General features: G+C 36.0%; 1 protein-coding gene across 3 annotated transcripts in view; it reads right to left on the bottom strand.

The window, feature by feature from the left end:
• The window catches only part of Scml2 (Scm polycomb group protein like 2), an 81933-nt gene that overhangs the window by 27137 nt on the left and 32211 nt on the right, over positions 1 to 22585 (bottom strand). For 2 of the 3 annotated variants that reach the window (XM_028761881.1, XM_028761889.1), the window contains exons 8-12: positions 20109 to 20195; positions 16322 to 16405; positions 11744 to 11827; positions 7029 to 7112; positions 6113 to 6196 (exon numbers count right to left, since the gene is read on the bottom strand). In XM_028761881.1, the coding sequence (XP_028617714.1) occupies positions 6113 to 6196; positions 7029 to 7112; positions 11744 to 11827; positions 16322 to 16405; positions 20109 to 20195 (423 nt within the window). Of the gene's footprint in view, positions 1 to 2968; positions 3053 to 4614; positions 4699 to 6112; positions 6197 to 7028; positions 7113 to 11743; positions 11828 to 16321; positions 16406 to 20108; positions 20196 to 22585 lie in introns of all 3 variants that reach the window. The other variant, XM_028761895.1, reaches the window with a different exon arrangement.

Raw genomic sequence — 22585 nt, 5'->3', positions numbered from 1 at the left:
GCGTTTTTTCTCAGCTTGATTGAGGTATGAAATGAAAAACAAAAATTTTCCAGGTGTAAAGCTAGATATGCATTCCAAATAATAAAGCTTATAATAGTATACATATACTCTAATAAAATAGGGTACCATCATTCTCATGTGTTTATAATAATGCCCTTCATAGCATAATAACTCTAATGATATAGCAGTAGCATGCACAAACTGGTGTTAACAACTCTTCACTTCGATTTGAGAATTGGCTCAACAAGATGGAGAGCATGCCTGATACTAGGAAGACAGCTAATAACTCTGTGACTGTAACATGACTGTTACTAGAGGAGAATCTAGAACCCCTAATTCACTAAGCCAGCATAATCCCTACGTAAGAACAATCTATAAACACTGTCCTTATACCCAAAGATAACTGTAGTCCTTACTCTTCATCAATAAAAGTTTTATTTACAACAGAGATCACTGCAGGAAATCCCAACAAATCAAAGCTGAGTATGGTGTATCCCAATCAGAATGGATATATACATATACATGTATGTACACACACACACACACACACACACACACACACACACACACACACACACAAAACATGCCTAAACCTAAGGTAAAGCTCAGGGAACATTGCTCAAGAGGTGGCAGAAAGACTGCTGGAAAGAGCCAGAGGGTCAGAGAGTTTGCTCTTAAGAATTTGTCTCCTAGTAATATTAACACATAAAATCCCACCAGTATCAAATGTGAACAAATGTGAGGTGAAAATAAGATGAATCAATACATATACACACTGGACAGAGAAATGTGTGTGAGGCCTCCATTCTACTCAAAGGACTATGCAAACCTGGGGAGAGCTGGAAAAAGGAGAAGAGTGAATACTCAGGGAAGAACACACCAATATGCTATGTGGATGACAAAACTAGTGATGAAAACATACATATACGTACTATTACAAATACTGAGCAAGTTATACTTAGGAATATATATATATAAACATATATATAAATACACACACACACACACACACACACAAACATTTTTGAATGTAAGAAGTAATACTGAGAGAGAAAAGAGGCTATGAATTTGATGTACCAAAGTAGGGACAAATGCAAGGTTTGGTAGAAGGAATGGGTAGGGAGAAACATTGAAATTAAATTATAATCTCAACATAAAAGAGAATTTTCTCTTGTATAATATGAAAAATATGTATATAATAAAAAACAATCTAATTCTCTACCTGCTTCTCTTTATAAGGGGATTGAGAGGTCATTTATTCTGGAGCCAATCTGAATGAAATGAAATGGGGGTGGGGCACTTCTCTATAGGTCAAAGATGTTCTGTTGATATATTTAGCTTTGAGGTTGATACGTCTGCGAAGTTAGCAGATTCTACAAGGTTTCTGTTAGTCACAAGATGTTAGTTCAGAAAGAAGTTGGCAAGGAATAACTAATTCAGCATCCTAGAATTAGCTCAAAAAGGGTTATTATACTTTGGATCATTAACATCCAGATCTCTTCCCAGCACTGAAGTTCTAATCAAAAAGTCAGTATCTGTAGATAAGTTTCTTTTCAGAAATTATCACTTATAGTACAGATCACAGAAATCATAAAACTAATAAAATTTAAGTATAGATAATTTATAAATAAAAATTCAAGTTTCAGAGAACATTATCATATATAACCTGAAACAAATGTCTAGCCATTCCTAAAACATACCCCTGTAATACTCTAACACAATTTCATCCCAGAGATGTTCAAATAAAACTATCCAAGCACACTATCTGCCTGTGGGACTATGAAAGGGTATTCTGGTTCATGGCTGGGCAGGTGCCTAGAACCCCGAGACTCTGCATGAGAACCGGCAAGAGTTCAGCGTGCCCCCAGAATCCAGGGTCCTGAAAAGCAGTCTAGTCTCCATAGAATTACATTGCTCAGTCACATAGGCCAGACTATAGGCCTCAGGCACTAGGGATTTACATACTAATGAAGGCCAGACAGCCCCTCCCAAAGTGCAGAGGGTAGAGGGTGTGACTAGAGGCCTCAGGGCCTAGGGATTTACATACTAATGAAGGCCACAGGGCGGAGCAAATTAAGCATGCGTTCCCCAGATCCTCCCCCTTTCTCCCTCCCTATGTAACTGGGGACTGCCCTGAGTTTTAGGGGGGCGTACTTCCAGATTCATCCACCATCCGCCATGACAATAAACCCTTTTAGAACCAAAGACTTCCTCGTGTCATTGGGGCCTGCCACTGCCAAAGCCTCCAGCTGGCTGGAACCATAGAAGTTCCTACTGCATGTGGGACCCCCACAGTGTGGAAACCTACTGGGACTCCACAGCTGCAGCCTGTAATTTTCCCCACATCTGCCTTTCAAAATAATCATTATCAAGTAGAAATTCTTACTGCACATGGTTGAATTCACCATGTCTTGTCTATTGTCACTCTTAGTTTTGACAATTTAACAAGCGAAACTTTTACTCTTTTTGCAAAATTTATCATGACTTGAGTCCATATTTACCTTTTCTTATCTAGTCAATTCTCCATTATCTTGTTTACAGTATCAATTTTATCATCATTTATAAATACCTTGATTTTTAGATAATTTCTCTGTCTAAACTCGTATCTTAGACTGGACCCCTGTGTGATTATACAAAACACCATCCAAATATAAAATGGATTGTAATTTACATGAATGCCTTAAAATGACCCCTTGGTATCAAAATGTACAGATTAATATTAGTGCTCTATATCCCCATTTGTTTATTTAAAAGATATTTTACGCATCTTTTGTCCAAATAACCTCCTGATACATCTTTCTTTCTAAATTGCTTCTTTCTGTTTCTTGTGTTTTATTATACTTGTTTCTTAAAAGTGAAAAATGGTTTTGCCCACTAAAAGCATTACAACATTATTCAATATACAGCAAACATATCTGGAACAACATACATACATACATATATACATATACATATACATAGCAATCACCTGGGGCTGCTCCTTGATCTGCAAAAAGTCTGGGTTGGTCAGTCCAAAATGTGGTGACTGTTTTGCCCTTGTGTTGTTTCTCAGCTTGATTGAGGTATGAAATGAAAAACAAAAATTGTTTACATGTAAGGATAGAACACTGTAAGTTTAATCCACCATGCTTTTCAAATAATAAAGCTTATAGTACTATGCATATGCTCTAATAGAGCCCTGTCATAAAATAGGCTACCATGATGCTCACATGAGATATAATACTATCAACATGGTATGGTTACTCTAAGGATGCAATAGTGGTATGCACACCTTGACATTAACAAACAACTCTTTAGCTCCCAGGGACTAAACCACCAACCAAAGAGTACACATGGATGGACCCATGGCTCCAGCTGCATATGTAGCAGAGGATTGCCTTGTTGGGCATCAATGGGAGGAGACGACCTTGGTCCTTTGAAGGCTCAATGTCCCAATGTAGGGGGATGCCAGGGCAGGGTAGGAGTGGGTGGGTGGGGGTGCACCTTTATAGAAGCAGGGGGAAGGGAGTGTGATAGGGGAATTATGGAGGGAAAACCAGACAAGGGAATAACATTTGAAATATAAATAAATAAAATATTCAAGAAAAAAAAAGACTTGGCTCAACAAGAGGGAGATAATGTCTGGTACTAGGACCAAAGCTAATAACTCTGTACTTGTAAGGTGATGGTTACTGGAGAAGAATCTATAACCAATTCACTATACCCACATACCCTAAAAACAATCTATAAACACTGTCCTAATACCCAAAGACTACTATAGCCTTTATTGTTCATCAAGAAAAGTTTTGTTTGCAACAGAGACGATTGCATGAAACCACAACTAATCAAAACAGAGAGTGGTGGAACACAATCAGAATGGCTATATCTACAGAACACTCCTGTACCTAAGGCATAGCTTATTGTAAAGTACTCAAGAGGTGGAAGAAAGAAGAGCTAGAGGGGAAGGGAATTTGCTCTCAGATGGTGTCTCCTAGTAACATCAAGACAAAAATATATAATCCCACTAAAACCACTGACCAAATGTGAGCTGAACAAAGTGACACCAATACATACACTGTCTAGACAAGAGAAAAGTCTGTGAGGCTTACACTCTACACAAAGGACTTTATAAAACTGAGGAAAGCTGAGACAGGGAGAGGTGGGAATAACCAGGGAAAAGCACACTGTTTCATGGTCAGCTGCCAAAAATCCAACCACAATAACATACATGCATACATATACTCTTATAAAGACTGACCAGGTTATAGTTAAGAATATATGTATACATAGATATTCTTAGAAGCAAGCATGAACTGTGAGAAGATAGCCATAAATTTGGAGAAGAGAGGGAGCAGAAATATGGGAGATTTTAGAAGAAAATGATACAAAAGAAAGTTGAAATTTAATCATAACAAGAATGCAATCTAATTCCCCATAAGAATGAAATTAATATACTAAGAGAAAATTTTGATCTAGCCCAGTGAAAATTTCTATCAATTTAACTTTGTGCAGCTTCTAGCTTTTGTTTTCTTAGAAAAGAGATTTTATCTCCTGAAAACATTACACTATTATTTAACAAACAACAATTATATTGTGAATAATATAGATTAATGAACAAAAAAACAAAGCAATTACCTGGGGCTGCTCCTTCATCTGCAAAGAGACTGGGTTGGTCAATCCAAGGTGTTGTGACTGTTTTGCCCTTGTGTTTTTTCTCAGCTTATATTGAGGTATGAAATGAAAAACAAAAATTACTCACATATAACACTAGAACACTTTGTTTAATCCACTATTCTTTCCCAATAATGAAGCTTTCCCACTACTCTCCACATGCTCTAATAAAGCCTTGTCATAAAATAGGCTATCACCATGCTCACGTGATATATCACAATGGCCATCATCATTTACACTTGGAATTAAGACTCGGCTAAACAAGAGGGAGAGCATGCCTGCTACTGCAAACACAGATAAACCTCTGTGCTTATAAAGTCATGGTTACTGAAAAGGAATCTACAACCACTAGTACACTACACCAGCATAATGCCTAATAACACTGTCCTCATACCAAAAGACATCTGTAATCTTTTTTTTTTTTTTGAGACAGGGTTTCTCTGTGTAGTTCTGGCTGTCCTGGAACTCACTCTGTAGACCAGGCTGGCCTCGAACTCAGAAATCCGCCTGTCTCTGCCTCCCAAGTGCTGGGATTAAAAGCGTGCGCCACCACCGCCCGGCTAGACATCTGTAATCTTTACCCTTCATCAAGAAAATTTTAGTTTGCAACAGACAGAGATCATTGCAGGAAATCACGACAAATCAAAGATGAGAGTGGTGTAGCCCAATCAGAATGGATATATCTACAGAACACTCCTGAACCTAAGGTAAGGCTCAGGGAACACTGATTAAGAGGTGATAGATAAATTGAAAAGAGCTAGAGTGTCAGGGAGTTTGCTCTACTACTGTGTTTCCTAGTAATTTCCAGTGCAACTCATAAAATACAACCAACGCTAGTACTCTAATGTCAGTTAAACAATGACGATACATATACAAACAGGACAGAGAAAAAAAGCATGTGAGGCTTACACTCTACACAAAGGACTTTATAAAACTGAGGAAAGCTGGGAAAGGGAGAGGTGGGAATAACCAGGGAAAAGCACATCATTTGATGGTAAGGTCTACAAATCAAAACATAAAAACACTCAAACACACACACAACCACACATGCACACACATACACATGTACATATATACCTATATGTAAACTTAAATAGACTGAATAGGTTAGAGGTAAGAATATATGTGTATATAGATATTCTCAAGGGCTAGCATGAACTGTGAGAAAATACACATGAATTTGGAGGAAAAAGGGGGGGAATCAATGAGACATTTTAGAAGAAAGAAAGGGTAGATCATAATCAATAAATAATCTAATTCTCCAATAGGAAGAATTTATTATAAGAGAAAAATTTGACTTAGCACAGCTAAATTTTCTAACAATTTAACATTGCGTTTCTTCTTGGATTTGCTTTTTTTTAGAAAAAATACTTTCCACCTGAAATCATTGTACTCTTATTCAATTTACATAAAATATACTGTGAATAGTGTAGATATATTAAAAACAGAACAAAGCAATCACCTGGGGCTGCTCCTTGATCTGCAAAAAGTCTGGGTTGGTCGGTCCAAGGTGTGGTGACTGTTTTGCCCTTGCGTTTTTTCTCAACTTGATTGAGGTATAAAATGCAAAACAAAAATTATTCACATGTAAAGCTAGAACACATTATTTAATCCACTATGCTTTCCAAATAATACTACTACTCTGCAATGCTCTAATAAAATCTTGTCATAATATAGGCTAACATGATGCTCAAGTGATATGTCCCAGTGCCCATTATTTACACTATACTTGAAATTAAGACTTGGCTCAACAAGAGATAGAGCATGCCTGCTACTAAAAACACAGGGAATGACTCTGTGCTTGTAGTAATGTCATGTTCTGAAGAAGAATCTACGCCCCCTAATTTACTATATCAGCATAAGCTCTAAAAACAATGTATAAAATGTATCAATATATTGATAGATAATTTTAGTCTCTACTGTTTACCCAGAAAACTTTTCTTTGCAACAGATATGATTGCATATTTCTATTGATTTATCATTGTGCTACTTCTTGTACTAGTTTTTTATAAATTGAAAGCTAGTCTTGTCTTGTTCATCATTACAACATTATTCAATATAAAGCAAACATTTGAATTTGAAAAAAAATGAGAGGGGGTAAAGGTGGAGATTAACTTATCTCAAAAAAAAGAACTTTTTTTAAACTTAAAAGAGCTTGCAATCAGGAAACCATCTAATTCTCAAAAAAAGATGAACTTATTAGAATAACCAGCTAATTTAAATTAGCATGTGAAAATATCAGTTTATCATTGTTCTAGTTTTTATATTTGTTTTCTTAAACTTATAAGGTCTTTCCTTCTGAAAAAAAATCACACCATTATCCAATATACAGAAGTTATCTTGCAAGTCGGTATAGACAAACAAAGCAATACAATCACCTGGGGCTGCTGCTTCTTCTTCAAAAGATGTGGCCTGGTCTTTCCAAGGTTTGGTAACTCTTTTGCCCTTGGGTTTTTTCTCAACTTTGTTGTGTTATGAAATAAAAAGCAAAATGATGTACATTTAAAGCACATTTAAAGCAAGAACATATTAAGTTGTGTATGTATGCCAAATAATACAGGCTCTTATCATAATGTATACACTCTAATATATTGCTGTCGTAAGAAGGCTCAGGTGATATGCAGTGTCAGAAAATGCTCAACTGAAAGCTAAATTTAGACAATTTTAATATTTTGGATGAAAATTGATTGCCATGTTAATTTTAGCTATGTTCACAGCAAATAAATAGAGAAACCAATGAGATATTTCAGTATCAACACCTTAATATCATTCTTTTGAGTAATGAACTTCACATAGTAAAATCTAATAGTGGCTTTTGAGGGAAAGATATGAAGGATATAAACATATTCAAAGCTCAACTACATTTACTTGGGGTGTTTTACTTTACAAATATAATAGTAGTCAGTTTACTGCCTTGATTTTTCCGTATTCAAACATATGCACACATTTAACTCATGATAACAAATATCAAAAAGTATTTGCAACTTTTTACATCCCAGTTTTAATTTTTACCAAGGAAGCAGTCTATCCTGGGCTACCTGGACAAATGCAACATCATTTTCATGCCACTGTAACTTTCCCCCTCATTATAACTTAGTCACCTATTTACAACCAGCTTATCATTTTTGACAACTACTTTATACTCCACGTTTAAGACTTCCCTTTATTTAAAAAAAAAGTCACTAGTAATGTCACTTGCATTAGTTTTTCTTATACAATCGCCCTGTCATCATTTTCAGGATTTTGACCAGGACCAGACCATTGATGGCTACTCATATTGATATGATCACTGAAGATTCCAGCTAAGGCCCTAAAATGGTTATTCTTGGCAATTTCTGGAACTCTTTTATCTCCAATTCAAGTATTCGTTTTTCCATCTTCCACTCCATTACTTACTATCTTTAGTTTCTTGTTTTACAATCTCACTGCTAGGTTTATCCATAGTTCCCTCTATTTTCATCCAAATCATTAGGTTTCTTCTGGCTTTGCTCTGTTCCAAACATAACTTGCCTTGCACTCAACTGTCCACCTCTACCAATGGAGTACATTAAGTTTCACTTCCATCATTACCCCTCAGGAAATTGGAAATAGATCTACCTTAAGATCTAGCAATACCACTCTTGGGAATATACCCAAAAGATGCCCTCCAGGCCACAGGAGCACGTGTTCCACTATGTTCATAGTGGCCTTATTTGTGATAGCCAGAAGCTGGAAACAACCCAGATGTCCCACAACAGAAGAATAGATATAGAAAATGTGGCTAATTTACACATTGGAATACTACTCAGCTATTAACAATGAGGACATCATGAGTTTTGCAGCCAAATGGATAGAACTAGAAAATATTATCCTAAGTAAGGTAACGCAGACCCCCCAAAAAAACGCATAGTATGTACTCACTAATAAGCGGATATTAGCTTTAAAAAAAGTACAGAATACTCAAGATACAGTCCACAGAACTCAAGTCAGGATGCCTCAATGCCACTTGGGAGGGAGAAGAAAGCACTCACAGGAGTAGAGGGAGAGAGGGACCTAAGATGGAAATGGGATGGGGGAGGGGTAAGAGGGAAACCTGATCTAGTATTGGGTGAGGGATAAGGACTGAAGTCTTGAGGGCCAGCAGAAAGAATGGAAACAGGCAACCTCGGGAGGTAGGAGGTTAGGGGGACCCTCCAGAATGTACCAGAGACCTGGGAGGTGAGAGACTCTCAGGACTCAAGGGGAGAGACCTTAGATGAAATGTCCTACAGTGAGGGGAGGGAACTTGTAGAGCCCACCTCCAGCAGAAAGACAGGGCATCAAGTAAGGGATAGAGTTGCCATCCCATAGTCAAAACTCTGACCCATAATTGTACCTATCTGAAAGAACTGCAGGGATGGAAATGGAGAGGAACCCTAGGAAAAGAAGGTCCAGTGACAGGCCCAAAGTGGGATCCAGCTCAAGGGGAGGCCCCAAGGCCTGACACTTTTACTGAGGCTATGGAGTGCTCACAAAAAGGGACCTATCATGACTGTCCTCCAAAAGCCCCAACAAGCACCAGAGTCAGATGCAGATATTTGCAGCCAATGAATAGACAGAAGCTGGGGACCCCTGTGGTTGAATTAGGGAAAAGCTGGAAGAAGCTGAGGAGGGCGACCCTGTAAGAGAACCAGCAGTCTCAATTAACCTGGACCCCAAAATCGCTCAGACACTGAACCACCAACCAGGCAGCATACACCAGCTGATATGAGGCTCCCAACACATATACACCAGAGGAGTTCGGGTCTGGATACAGTCAGAGAAGATGCACCTAACCCTCTAGAGACTGGAGGCCCCAGGAGTATAGAGGTATGGTAGGATAGGGGTGGGAGGTAGGGACACCCTCATGGAGACAGGGGAGCAAGGAGAAGGTATGGGATGGGGAACAGTTAGAGGGTGGACTGGGAGAGGAATATAATCTGGAGTGTAAAAAATAAAAAAAGATTAAATATTTTTTTAAAAAGAAGCAACAGAATAAATATTAGCAATCTAGATCTGTAAAGAGCTAGAGAGTAAACATTCTGAAGTCAACATATAGTCTCTGGGTCACATATTTTTCTTTGCTTTAAAAAGCAAAACAAAACAACAGAAAAACGGAGAACATATAAACCAATCTCATCACATAACTACATGTACTGGTTATGATTCTTTGTAATATCCACTCTGATCTCTACGGAGGAATCACTGTTGCATTTGCTTTTTTTTTTTTTTTTTTTTTGGTTTTTCGAGACAGGGTTTTGCTGTGTAGTCCTGGCTGTCCTGGAATTCACTCTGTAGACCAGGCTGGCCTCGAACTCAGAAATCCTCCTGCCTCTGCCTCCCAAGTGCTGGGATTACAGGCGTGCGCCACCACCGCCCGGCGCATTTGATTTTTAAATGTATTTCTTTGCTATAATGTTTTCTCTTGGTTAAGTTCCTACAGCTATCTCTTTCTGCTCCATTCAGCAAAAGATCCAAAACTGTACTAATTATTAGATTAAAGGCTTTCTCTGTAAAAGACCTTAACCATTATATTACATCATCTTCAAATATTCCTGGGTGCTGATGAGTATAGTTCAGCATCATGAGTGCTTGTTTCTGCCCTTCCCGAAGACTAGAGTTCATTCCCAACACTTATCAAGTGGCTCACTTTAACTACAGTTCCTGAGGATCTAAAGTACCATTCTGCCTTGAAGACACCTGTATGTTTAGTACAAAAACATACATGTAGAAACTGATATAGAGCTATAAAATATAAACAGAATTTTATGTTCCTTACTCCTCCATATTCAAATCAAAATATCCTTACAAAGAATTCAGAAGTCTAGTTGTGCTGGATAGTTTAATGCCAACTTGACATTTCTGAATTGAGAAAATACTTCCAAAGGTTATACTATCGGCAAACATTTAGAGCATTTTATTAACTGGTGATTGTCAGTGGAACCACTCCAAGCTAGGAAGCAGTACTCCACCAATGTCCACTGCATTGGCTCTTGCCTTGTTTGAGTTCCTATCCTGATTTCCTTCAAAGATGGACAGTAATATGGAAGAGTAAACCAAATAACCCCTTTCCTATCCAAGTTGCTTTGGTGATGCTGTTTTATCATATCATTAGAGACCCTATGACACTAGTTTTAAAGATGATTAATGACCTCAAAAGTGTTTTCAAATCCAACATCATCACAGAAGTTTCTTTAAGTAAATGGTAATTAGCAAAGAGACCTGCAATTGGTCAACCTTCAGAGACTGAGAAAAAATTGGAGTACTTAACCTTAAATGGGATGTCTATATCACACCCTTCCCTTCAAAGTTCAGGTAACTATGTGGAAAAGCAGGCGGAAAGATTAAGGAAGGGGCAGAAAAGGCCTTCACCCAGATAACATTTCTCACAAACAGAGAAGATGAATATAAGAACTCAGAAAGAGCACAACAATAAGAACTCAGAAAGACCACAACAGACTTCACATGTCTTGTATAAGCTCATGCCTCATAAAACCCCAGCATAGAGGAAGGGAAGTGGTTACAAATTCTAGCCCTAGCCAAGAATTCATAGTTACTAGAAAAAGGAAAATCAGTTTCCTTCAATGGAGTAACATTGAGTATATAAAACACACACTAAGACAGGCCACATGCTCAAAAGTAGTAGGTTAATACAAACCAGACTCCTAATTTTGTTTTTTTTTTTCATTTTTTTAAAGAGAAAGAACATAATGTCAGAGAGACAGTGATATGCAATACAATTTGAAAGAAGTTGGGAGAAGGAAAAGAATATGATCAAAATACATTGCATGAAATTTTCAAAAAAATGAAAGCATTAAACAAAGAAAACAAAATAATTTTAAACAATGGTGCCATATAAGTGAAGTTTTACATACATTAGAATTTCATAGTCAGAAAATAGTCTAATTCCACCACTCCAAAATGCTTTTATTAGAATGACCAGCAACTCTGAACTAGTACAGTGAAAACCTCATTTATCATTGGGCTACTTTCTGCATTTGCTTCCTTAAAACAGGAAAGTCTTTCCTTATGAAACACTATACCATTATTCAATGTACCAAAATCATCTTGCAAATAAATATAGAAAAACAATCACCTGGGGCTACTTGGACATCTCTCCCTGGTCTGGCTTCATCTTCCAACGGTTTGGTAAATCCTCTTCCCCTGGGTTTTTTCCCAGCTTTGTTGAGGTATGAAATGAAAAACAAAAATTATGTAAATTTACAGTTAGAATTCATCATGTTCCTGTATGTATGTCAAATACTAAAGTTTGTTATCATAAAATATACTCTCCTACAGTGATGTCATGGAAAGGCTACCATCATGCTCACATTATAGTTTCTAGTTGCCTGGTATTTCAGTTTGGATAATTTTAATATTTTATGTGAAGATAACCACCTAGTTATGTTTTTAGGTGTTAATAGTTAAAAAAGAAATATCAGTATCAATGGTTTCAAAATTAGGTTATTAGGAAAAATGAATTTTACCTAGTAAATACTAATTATAATTAAAAATTATTTGCAGGTATTGATATCACCCACACAAATACACACTCCAAACTCAAATATTAGCTTTTTGAAGGCTTTATATTTTTGAAGTTGAAATAGTCTACTGTTTTCTTTCTTCATTACCGAAAGACCAAAGAGTCTGCATAAACAGGACTTGTGATAGCACAAACCCAATCTTTCTACAGCCTTTTAATTCCACTTCTACTACTCACCAAAAGGGACATAGTCCATCCTCAGTTGAGAGGGCAAATAAGATCATTTAATTGGCACCAAAGCTTTATCTCTCATTTACAACTAATTTACCTATATGCACCAGACTCTTATTTCATTTTTAGCAACTACCTTACACTTTAGGTTTAAAACTTCTAGTTTAAAAAAACCTCTTGTAATATTAATTACTTTGCTTTTTCTTCCATTGTCTTCCTGCCATCAGTTTCAGGATGTTGATTTTTAAATATATTTCCACACTTCTAAGCTTTCCTGTGCTTAAGTTCATATCTTCTATCTTTCTCTCTGTCCCATTCAACAAGTGATCCAACACTCTATAGGAAGACTAAAGTCTGTCTTTGTAATAATAATAACTATTCTACTATACAATCTTAAAACATTCCTTGGGGCTGAAGAGGTGATACATCTGTTAAGAATGATTTTGACAACCCTTCCAGAGAATCACAATTCATTTCCAGCATCTACATCAAGTGGCTGACAACTGCTTGTAATTCTACTGCCAGAGAAAACAATGCTTTCAATCAAAAATAATTGTATTACTAAATAGTAAGAATAGCTGGACAATGAATTCAAAAGTACAGTTTTAAAGATGATTAATGACCTCAAGTTGTTCTCAATTGAATGGATAAATACAAAAAGGCTCAGGGCTAGGATGAGAAAGTTAACAACTTCCATACAAAATTCAGTAGAGAGATAGAGATTACTAAAAACAAATCTAGGCAAAACAAATTTACTAATTTAAAATTCTATGAACTATAGGTCCAAGGAAAGGAAGGAGGAGATAGAGGTTTGAAGATCTGGAGTGTAAAAAGCCCAGCAGGGACTTTGAGTTTCACATCTCACTTCCTTCAATGGGCATTACCAGTTGCATAGCCTACCTATGAATAATGAAGAAAATCAATGACAATAGGCATATCTCTTTTTTTAAATTTATTTAATAGGCATACGCTTTTTTTTTGTTTGTTTGTTTTTGGAGACAGGGTTTCTCTGAGTAGCCCTGGCTGTCCTGGAACTCACTCTGTAGACCAGGCTGGCCTCGAACTCTCGAACTCAGAAATCCACCTGCCTCTGCCTCCCAAGTGCTGGGATTAAAGGCGTGCGCCACCACCGCCCGGCTAATAGGCATACTCTTAATGCTATATCCTGTAGCCCAATTAATCAACCAAACAAACAAACAAAATACATGGATTAAAGAGAACAGGGGATGGAGGTAAGGGGCAGAGGAAGAAATTTGGGGATAGATGTACAATGTAAAAATCCTTATGGAAACCTTCTACAGATGAAAGGACCTAAATATTAAACATACACACATATAAAAATATTTTTAATGGAGTGATCACGTACTGGAAGGACACCATAACAATCAGATGTGACATTTAAAAAACAAACAAACAAACAAACAAACAAACAAACAAACAAAACCCGGTGCCAGATACCAGTGAATAAGTGTTAGTCAAAAGGTTCCACACTATAGGCTAGCAGTTCTCTACCTGTGACTTATGACCCCTTTAAGGGTTGCATATTTGATATCCTGCACATCAGCTATTTAATTATGATTCATAACAATAGAAAAATTATAGTTCTGAAGTAGCAATAAAGTAATTTTATGATTGGAGTCACCACAACATAAGGAACTGTATTAAAGGGTCACAGCATTAGGAACGTTGAGAACCACTGCTACAGGCCATTGCTACTAGTTACATTCTAAAACTTCATGGCAAGAATCTCAAATTAGTTTTAGTATATGAGCATACTGCAAACTTATATCTAGGCCATGGAATAGTATACCTGGTACTAAACTCCAAGCCCCCTCTAGCTAGGAATCATGGTGTTAAAAGGTACTATTCAGAGGAGAAAAGTAATCATCAATCTGACCTGTCTACTCATACTGTGAGCTATAATACCCATGTGCCTGCAAGACACATGATAAGTAGATAAATAAATTCAGGCAGTCAGTTCAGTCAGAGAATGAGAAACTTAGCAACTTGTACAGAAAACAGAACAGAGTAATTATGGACAAAGTATCTAGGCAAAGAAAACTCAATAAATCAAAATACAAAACTTAGTAGACAACTGGCTCCAGGCAGGGAAGAGGATAAGATATAGGCCTAAAGGTGGTGAATATGGAAGGCTAAACAGTTTGAGTGCCGTATCTCATCTCCTTTAGGAGCAAGCACCAGTTTTATAGCACATTAATGAGTAATGAAGAGAATTTGCAACAAAATGAATGGCTTAGGGATATTTGTAAGATTAATACTGTAGGGTAAACTAAAAACAAAAAATATGGATTAAAGAGATTAAGAGATTAGAGGTATGACGGTGGGAAGGAATAGCTAACAAAATAAACCTCTTAAAAATTATATGGAATAAAAAAATTTTAAAAAATCATATGGAAACTTACTACAGTAGAAAGCTCCTGAAATGTATATATATATATATATATATAAATTATAAGTGAAGTGATTATGTAATCCAGGGAAACAAGCTCAATTAAACAACACATATTACCAAAAATGTCCTCTAATACAAGAAACGGATTATCACTTTTTGAAGTGTTGAAGATGTCTCAGAGAACGATTCCTAACACCACAGGACACAAAGCTATTAATTATTCTCATCAACTTGATGGCAAGAATCTCAAGATAGTTTAAATTTGCCAACCAAACCACCTACTTCTGTCATAGAGCATGGAGAAACCTAGCTGCTATTCAAACAGAACCTTCAACACTACTAGCTATGAATCATAGTGCTAAAAGGTGCTATATACATTACTAGAGAGGAAAAGTAATGGGTCTGGATCATCTATTAATCCTGTGGCCTACAACATCAAACTGCTGGCAACATACACTTCTGCAATAGTTACATCAGTTATAGAAAAATCTATCATTTTTAAAAATTGGAATTAGGGCCTACTCCATGAGATCGAACCCATACTAGACACTGGTAATGTGGATAAGATCCTAAGACTTAGTGAAAATCCCACTAGTTTGATTCTGCTAAATATACACATAATAAAAACTGCTCCTAAAGATATATTATATACATGGATGGTAACTAATAGAGGAACCAACAGCTAGACAACCTTTAGAAAGTGATTTTGGATTGCTATACTCTAAATAGGATGTCTGTATCATTGTGCTCCTGTCAAGGCTCAGAGATCTATGTGGCAGAGGAGGCAGAAAGATTATAGCCAGAGGTGGAAAACGACTTCTATCAGACATCATTTTTCCAGAAACAACAGAGTAGACAAACTTATGAATTCAGAAAGACTGCAACAGACTGCACAAGAGTAGTATAAGTTCAAACCTGACATTATTAGCCTGGTTGAGGGATATTGAGCACCAAGTTCCAGTCCTTGCAAACTGATTTACAACTGATAGCTTCTAGGAAATGGAAAATCAGTTTTCTTCAATGAAGTAACACTGAATCAACCACACTACAAAGCAGGCTTCGTGCTCAAGAATGGATGACTAACAAAAGTCAGAATCTCATTATTTTACATTCTTTTCATTTTTTGAGAAGAGAAAAAAAAGTTTACTGGATAGGGTGGTAGAAGATGATCGGAGAGGAGTTAAGGGAGGGGAAAGAATATAATGAAAATTGTATGTAATTTTCAAAGAATATATAAAAGAATTAAACACAGAAAATAATTTTTAACAAAAAGTGCTATAAAAATTCAAAGTTTTACATATGGTATGATTTTATATAATCAAGAATCTCATTTTCTGACTGAAGTCAATGGTCTAATTCTTCCCAAAAGAACAAAGAGCAATGCTGGAGTAGCACAGTAAAAAATTTATATCAGTTTATCACTGGACTATTTTCTATATTTATTTCTTTAAAACAGAAAAAGAGTCTTTCCTTCTGAAACACTATGGCATTATTCAATATAGAGGAATTAACTTCCAAATCAAAATAGAAAAAAACAAAGCAATCACCTGGGGCTCCTTGGTCATATTTCCCAGGTCTAGCTTCATCATTTCCAGGTTTGGTGAATCCTCTGCCCTTGGGTATTTTCCAACCTTCATTGGAAATGAAAAGTAATACATAAAAATGGTTCACATTTAAAGTTAAAACATATCATGCTCAGGTATGGATACTAAACCAAACTTCCTACAATGAAACACAGACTCTCTTATGTTGTCATGAAAAGGCTACCATCATGGTCACATGATACACAGTTTCACTTGCCTGGTAAACCAATTTAGAAAATTTCAATGCTTCATGTGAAGAATATCTGCCATGTTCATTGTGTCAATCCTCACAGTTTTAAAAGAGAACATTTCGGTATCAACACCTTCACAATAAGGTTATGAGATAAAAAGGGTCTTAGATAGCAAAAATACCAATTCTAAATAAGAATCATTTATAGAGTAAGAGATGAAACAGAAATAAACACATACATGTACATACCCTAATATAACTGTGATGAAAGATTAGCTACTATAGTTTTGTGGGCTTTATTTCATAACTTAAAATAGTCTATAATTTTACTTTGTGCTCAAAGGTATTCATAAACAGAATAAATGATAACAAATATACCATCTTTTTTACAGCATTTTTATTGTACTTCTTCTTACCAAAAAAGATATAATCTACCCTTAGGTACCAGGACAAAAATCATTTAACTTCCGCCAAACTCTACATTTTATTTACAAATAACTTCAACAATATACACCGGACTCTTCCTAGTTTATTCTTAACAACTACCTTACACTCCATGTTCAAAACTCCCAATTTAAAGAACTCTCATAATGTTACTCATTACTTTTTCTTTCATAGTCTCTCTGTCATCATTTTCAGGGTTTTGACCAGGACCAGACCACTGATGCCTCATCACATTGACATCATCATTAAAGATTCCAGTTAACACTCTAAAGTGGCTATTCTTGGCAATTTTTGTAACTCTTCTATCTCCGAGATGAAAGAGTCTTTTTGTCTACTTTCAATTCCCCTACTTGCTATCTTTAGTTTCAAAACAACTGATCATGTTTTACACACTCATTGCAAAGTTCAGCCATAGATTCTCTATTTTCATCTAATCCATTAGGTTTCTTTCTCTATTCCTGATGAAACTTGCACTCAACTGTCCACTTCAATCAATACCTCTAAATGATATCCTATCCTTCAACACTCCTGAGGATGAGTTTGCTCTCACCTCCAAGTCATCTGTCATCAACTTTCTCTAGTCAGAAGCAACAGAATATTAGCAATATAGTTTTGCAGAGAGCTAGACAGTAAACATTCTGATGGCTGCATATGTTCTCTTTCATGAATTCTTGATTGCTTAAAAAACAATTAACCAAAGAACATCCAAGCCAATCATATCATACAGCTATGTGGGAGAGATATGGTTCACTCTCTGTAACACACAGAAATGTCAATAGAAGAGTGCCAGATGTAACTGATTTCTAAGTAGTTTTGTACAATGTTTTATTCTGGCTAAGTCCCCAACTCTATTTCTCTTCTCCACTCAGCAAAGCATTCAACACCACTCTTTACAGGACAATGCAGTGTTTGGGAATGACTTGAGTTATCTAATTATACCATCTTAAAACTATGCTTAGGGCTGAGGGGTGGTTAAGAGTTAAGAGGTAAGAGTACTTACTTTCCTTCCAGAAGACAAGAGTTCACTTCTAACACACACACACCAAATGAATCACAACTAACTGCCTGTAACTCCAGCTTCAGAAATATTCAATGCCCTCTTCTATCCTCTAGAGATACCTGCATCAACATGCAACACACACACAGACACACACACTCAGATAAATCAAAAAAATTATGTTTATAACTCAATAATCAAGTCTCCAAATAGTTAAATGGTACAAGAATTCAAAAGTCCAGATTAATGATCTCCAATTTGATTCAATAAACAGAAGAATAAATCCACACAGTCCATTCAAGAAATAGGATGAGAAACTCAGGAACTTACATAGAAAATAAAACTAAGAGCAATTCTGAATAAAAAGAGCTAGGCAAAGACAACCAAATAAATCAAAATTTAAAACCAAGCTGACCACTGGCCCCATGCTGAAATGAGGAAGAAATATAGATCTGAATGAAGACCATGAGTGCGGCAAGACAAACAAGGACTTTGAGTCCTTGTTTTGTGATATTTGTTTTGTGTGTTGAGACAAATCATATCTTTTGGTGGTTGGGAGATTGAATTACAAGTTTCATAATTCATTTATAAATAAGGAAAAGAACCTGCAACAAACTCAGTTGCCATAGGAATACTTATAAAGCTGAATCATGCATACCAAAAAAAAATACATGTAATGAATGGGGGGGCGATTGGCTTTAAGAACAAATGAAATTGTGGGGAGGGATATCTAACAAGGAAAGCCTTCAGAAATGTCATATGGAAACTCACTACAATAGAAATTTCCAGAAATAGGTATGCTTAAATAAAGTGGAGTGACTGGGTCACAGAGGGACACCTGCCCCTTCCAAGACACCGTATGTTAACAAATAAAATCCAGATTTAGAAATGGGTTATCACTTTCTAAAGTGCTGGTCAATGGTGTTCCATAGACTTTTCCACTCCACTAACACTACAGGCTACTGGTAATGCTACTGATTCCTTACTAAAACTTGACAGTAAAAGTCTCAAGGTAGTTTTAATTTGGGGAATGTACTACAAACTTTAGTCACAAAACATGCAAAAACGTAGAAGGTGCTGAACTAAGATTTACCCTTACTGTCTATGTTTCATAGTGTCAAAATGTTCTACACACTATCAGAGGTGCTAAGGTCAATCTGACTCGTACACTAACCTTGTGATGTACAAAATCAACCTTCCTGCAAAATACACTGGCACAAAAATAGCACAGATGTTATAAATTTAAAAAAGCACTCTTCAACTGGATTTAAACTCACTCCATTAGATGGAGCCCATACTTAACACTGTTAAATGGGCAAGAATCTATGATTAGATAGGTCTTAAGTCTTAAGGGAAATCATACTAGTATGATTCTACCGAATGAACAGAAAAATAAAACTATTCCTTTAACAGACTGCTATGCCCATTGATCAGTGTATCATTCAAGCATCATCAGAGAATCTTCTTACAGTAGTTGGTTGTTAAAACAGTAACCTGTAAGTAGACAAGATTCACTGAAGAAGAGACTGTAGTGCTCAACCTTGAATGAGATGTCTATTTCAAACCCCTCCCCTTAAGGCTCAGGAATCTATACCAAAGAACAGGCAGAAAGAGTTAGTTGAACTAGAGCTGGAAAAAGATTTCCATCAGAGAACATTTTTTAAAAACAACAAAGCAGATGCAAATGCCTTGTACAAACTCAACCCTGACAAAATCCCAGGATGGAGCAGAGAAATGGGCACAGATCTCACCCCCATCTAAGAATTGATAGCTGTCGGGGAAGGGAAAGTCCATTTTCTTCAATGTAGTAAAACTAATTATCAACCATTAATAAATAAAAGCACTAAACAAAAATAATTTAAATCAGTGTTGCCACATAAATGAAGATTTACAGACAGAAAAATTTCATATGATTAGAAAATAGTATAATTCTCTAAAAGGATGCTTTAAAACAACCAAAAACATTGGACTAGAACACTAAAAATTTGTGGCAATTTATCATTGGGCTCCTTTCTATAGACTTTTATAAAACAGAAGAGTTGTTCCTTCTGAAACACTGCACCATGATTCAATGTGCAGGCATTATCTTGTAAATCAATATGGAAAATAAAAGCAATCACCTGGGGCTGCTTGGTCATCTTTCAAAGTTCTGTCTTCATCCCCCGAAGTACTAGTGAATACACTGCTCCCAGGTTGTTCTGCAGCTTCTTGGAAGTGTGAAATAAAAACAATTGATGTACAATATAAGTAAGAACATATTATGTTCTTTTATATATGTCAAGTAATAAAGCTTCTTAAAATAAAACACAGAATCCCCTATAGTGTTGTCAACAAAAGGCTACCATCATACTCAAGTGATATGCAGCATGCAATTGCCTGCTAGCCCAATTCTGACAACTTCAGCATTATCTGCAAGGAATACCTGCTAGGTCATTTGTGTCTATTATCAATAGTTTAACAAGACAAATAAATTGTGCAATCAATACCTTCACAATTTCAGTACTAGAAAAAAACTAATTTTACATAGCACACAACTACTTCTAAATAAATTTCTTTGCAGGGTGAGATAAGAAATATACACATTCAAACCTTAGTTATTCATATTTTAGGGTTTGTTTCATAATATAAAACAGTCTACAAAATTGATTCTTCTGGATGAAAATACCATACACATAATGTAAATAAACAGGACACATAAAAACAACTGTCCCGTCTTTCTGGGACCTTTTTATGCCACTCCTGTTCACAGAAAAGGATGTAGTCAATATTCAACTATGAGGGCAAATAAAAGATTTTTAAATTATTTAACAAAACTTAATTGCTACCGTAACTTTACCCTTCATTCACCATTAATTCAACTTTACCCATCAGGCTATTATTTCACTTTTAACAACTGTCTTACACTCCAGGTTGAAAAAGAAAATTCTTTCAAATATAAAATCAGTTAACTGTCAACATGACTTCACCCTTCATTAACAACTAATTTACCCATATAAAAACCAGACTTTCATTTTTAACAACTACCTTACACTCCTGGTTCAGTATGTCTCCTTTTAGAACTCTAATAATATTATTCACATTTCTTTTTTTTTTAACATTGTCTCCCTGCCATCACTTTCAGGACTTGACCAGCACCAAGAGTATAACATTGACATTATCACTAAAGATTCTAGCTACGGTTCTGAAAATCGCTATTCCTGGAAATTTCAGTATTTCTTCTATTTCTAAGACAACACTGTCCCTTTATCCATACTTCAACTTCCTTACTTGTTATCTTTAGTTTCAGATGATCTGATCATGTTTTATACACTCACCAAGAAGTTTATCAATAATTCCTTCTATTTTCATTCAATCCATTGGGTTTCTGCTGGCTTTTCTCTACACCTGATCCAACTTTTAAGTGTTTACCTCCACCAATACTTCAAAATGAAGTACTCCTTCCTACATCACCCTTGAGCAGTGACTCAAGTTACTACCACTAAGTCACATTCTCATCTACTTCTCTAGTCAGAAACAACAGAATCCAGGTTAGCAAGAAAAAAAAATTTGGAAAGAAGCTAGACAGTAAACATTCTGAAGACTACATATGATCTCTATGTCTGGACATTCTTTTTGTGTTTTAAAAATAAAGCAAAACAAAACTAACCAAAGAATATAAAAAACAATCTCATCAGACAGTGCATGGGCTGGATATGGCCCTCTGAACTATCCACTTTAACCTCTACGAAAGAATCCTAGTTTCAACTGATTTCTAAGTATATTCACATGTTAACAATGCTTTCTTCTGTTTAAGTTCCCATCTCTACCTCTCTCTGTTCCATTCAGTAAATGTTCCAACCTTCTACTTTATTTATACTAAGCTTAAATGCTGTCTCTGGAAGTGAGCTTACATATTCCATTTCACTGTCTTAAAATTATCTATGGGTCATAAAAAATAGTTCAGCATTTCAAAGTACTTTCAGTAGCCCTCCCATAGAAGTTGAGTTCAGTTTCTAACACCCATATCAAGTGACTCCCAACTGCTTGAAACTGCATTTGCTGATTGATTATTCAATGTCGCCTTCTGTCTCTGTAAATGCATGAATGTGCAAAAACACGCATGCAGACACACATGTACAGATAAATTATTAAAAAAATATTTTGTACACCCCTAATTTCTACATATCCATATCCAAGATCCTGAAATGGTAAAAATTTGACAAGGAATTCAAAAGTTTACTTCTATGGATTATTAATAACCTCAAAGTAGGTGTAAATAAGCAGGTAAGTAAATTAAGTCAGTCAGTTCAAGGATAGAATGAGTCTCACCAACTATGATACAAAATTTATCAGGCAGAAGTTCTGCAAAAAAAAAAATCCAGGCAAAGAAAAACTGAATAAATCAAAAATTGAAATCAGTGGAGCACTTTTCAGAGAAAGGGAGAAAAAGGAGGGAATGGGTTAAAGTTGAGAGTGGCAGGCCAGATGGGGGACTGTGAGTATTACAACTCATCTCCAACTCATCTCCTTCAATGGGAATCAATCACCAGTTACAAAGCACATATTTGTGTTATGATGAACATCTATAACAACCCAAATATCCACAGGCACATTTATA

Source organism: Grammomys surdaster, unplaced genomic scaffold (genome assembly GCF_004785775.1).
Source record: "Grammomys surdaster isolate TR1022 unplaced genomic scaffold, NIH_TR_1.0 131, whole genome shotgun sequence".
NCBI lineage: Eukaryota > Metazoa > Chordata > Mammalia > Rodentia > Muridae > Grammomys > Grammomys surdaster.
Note: the sequence above shows the minus strand (reverse complement) of the source record. Positions and strands in the feature narration are given on the sequence as shown.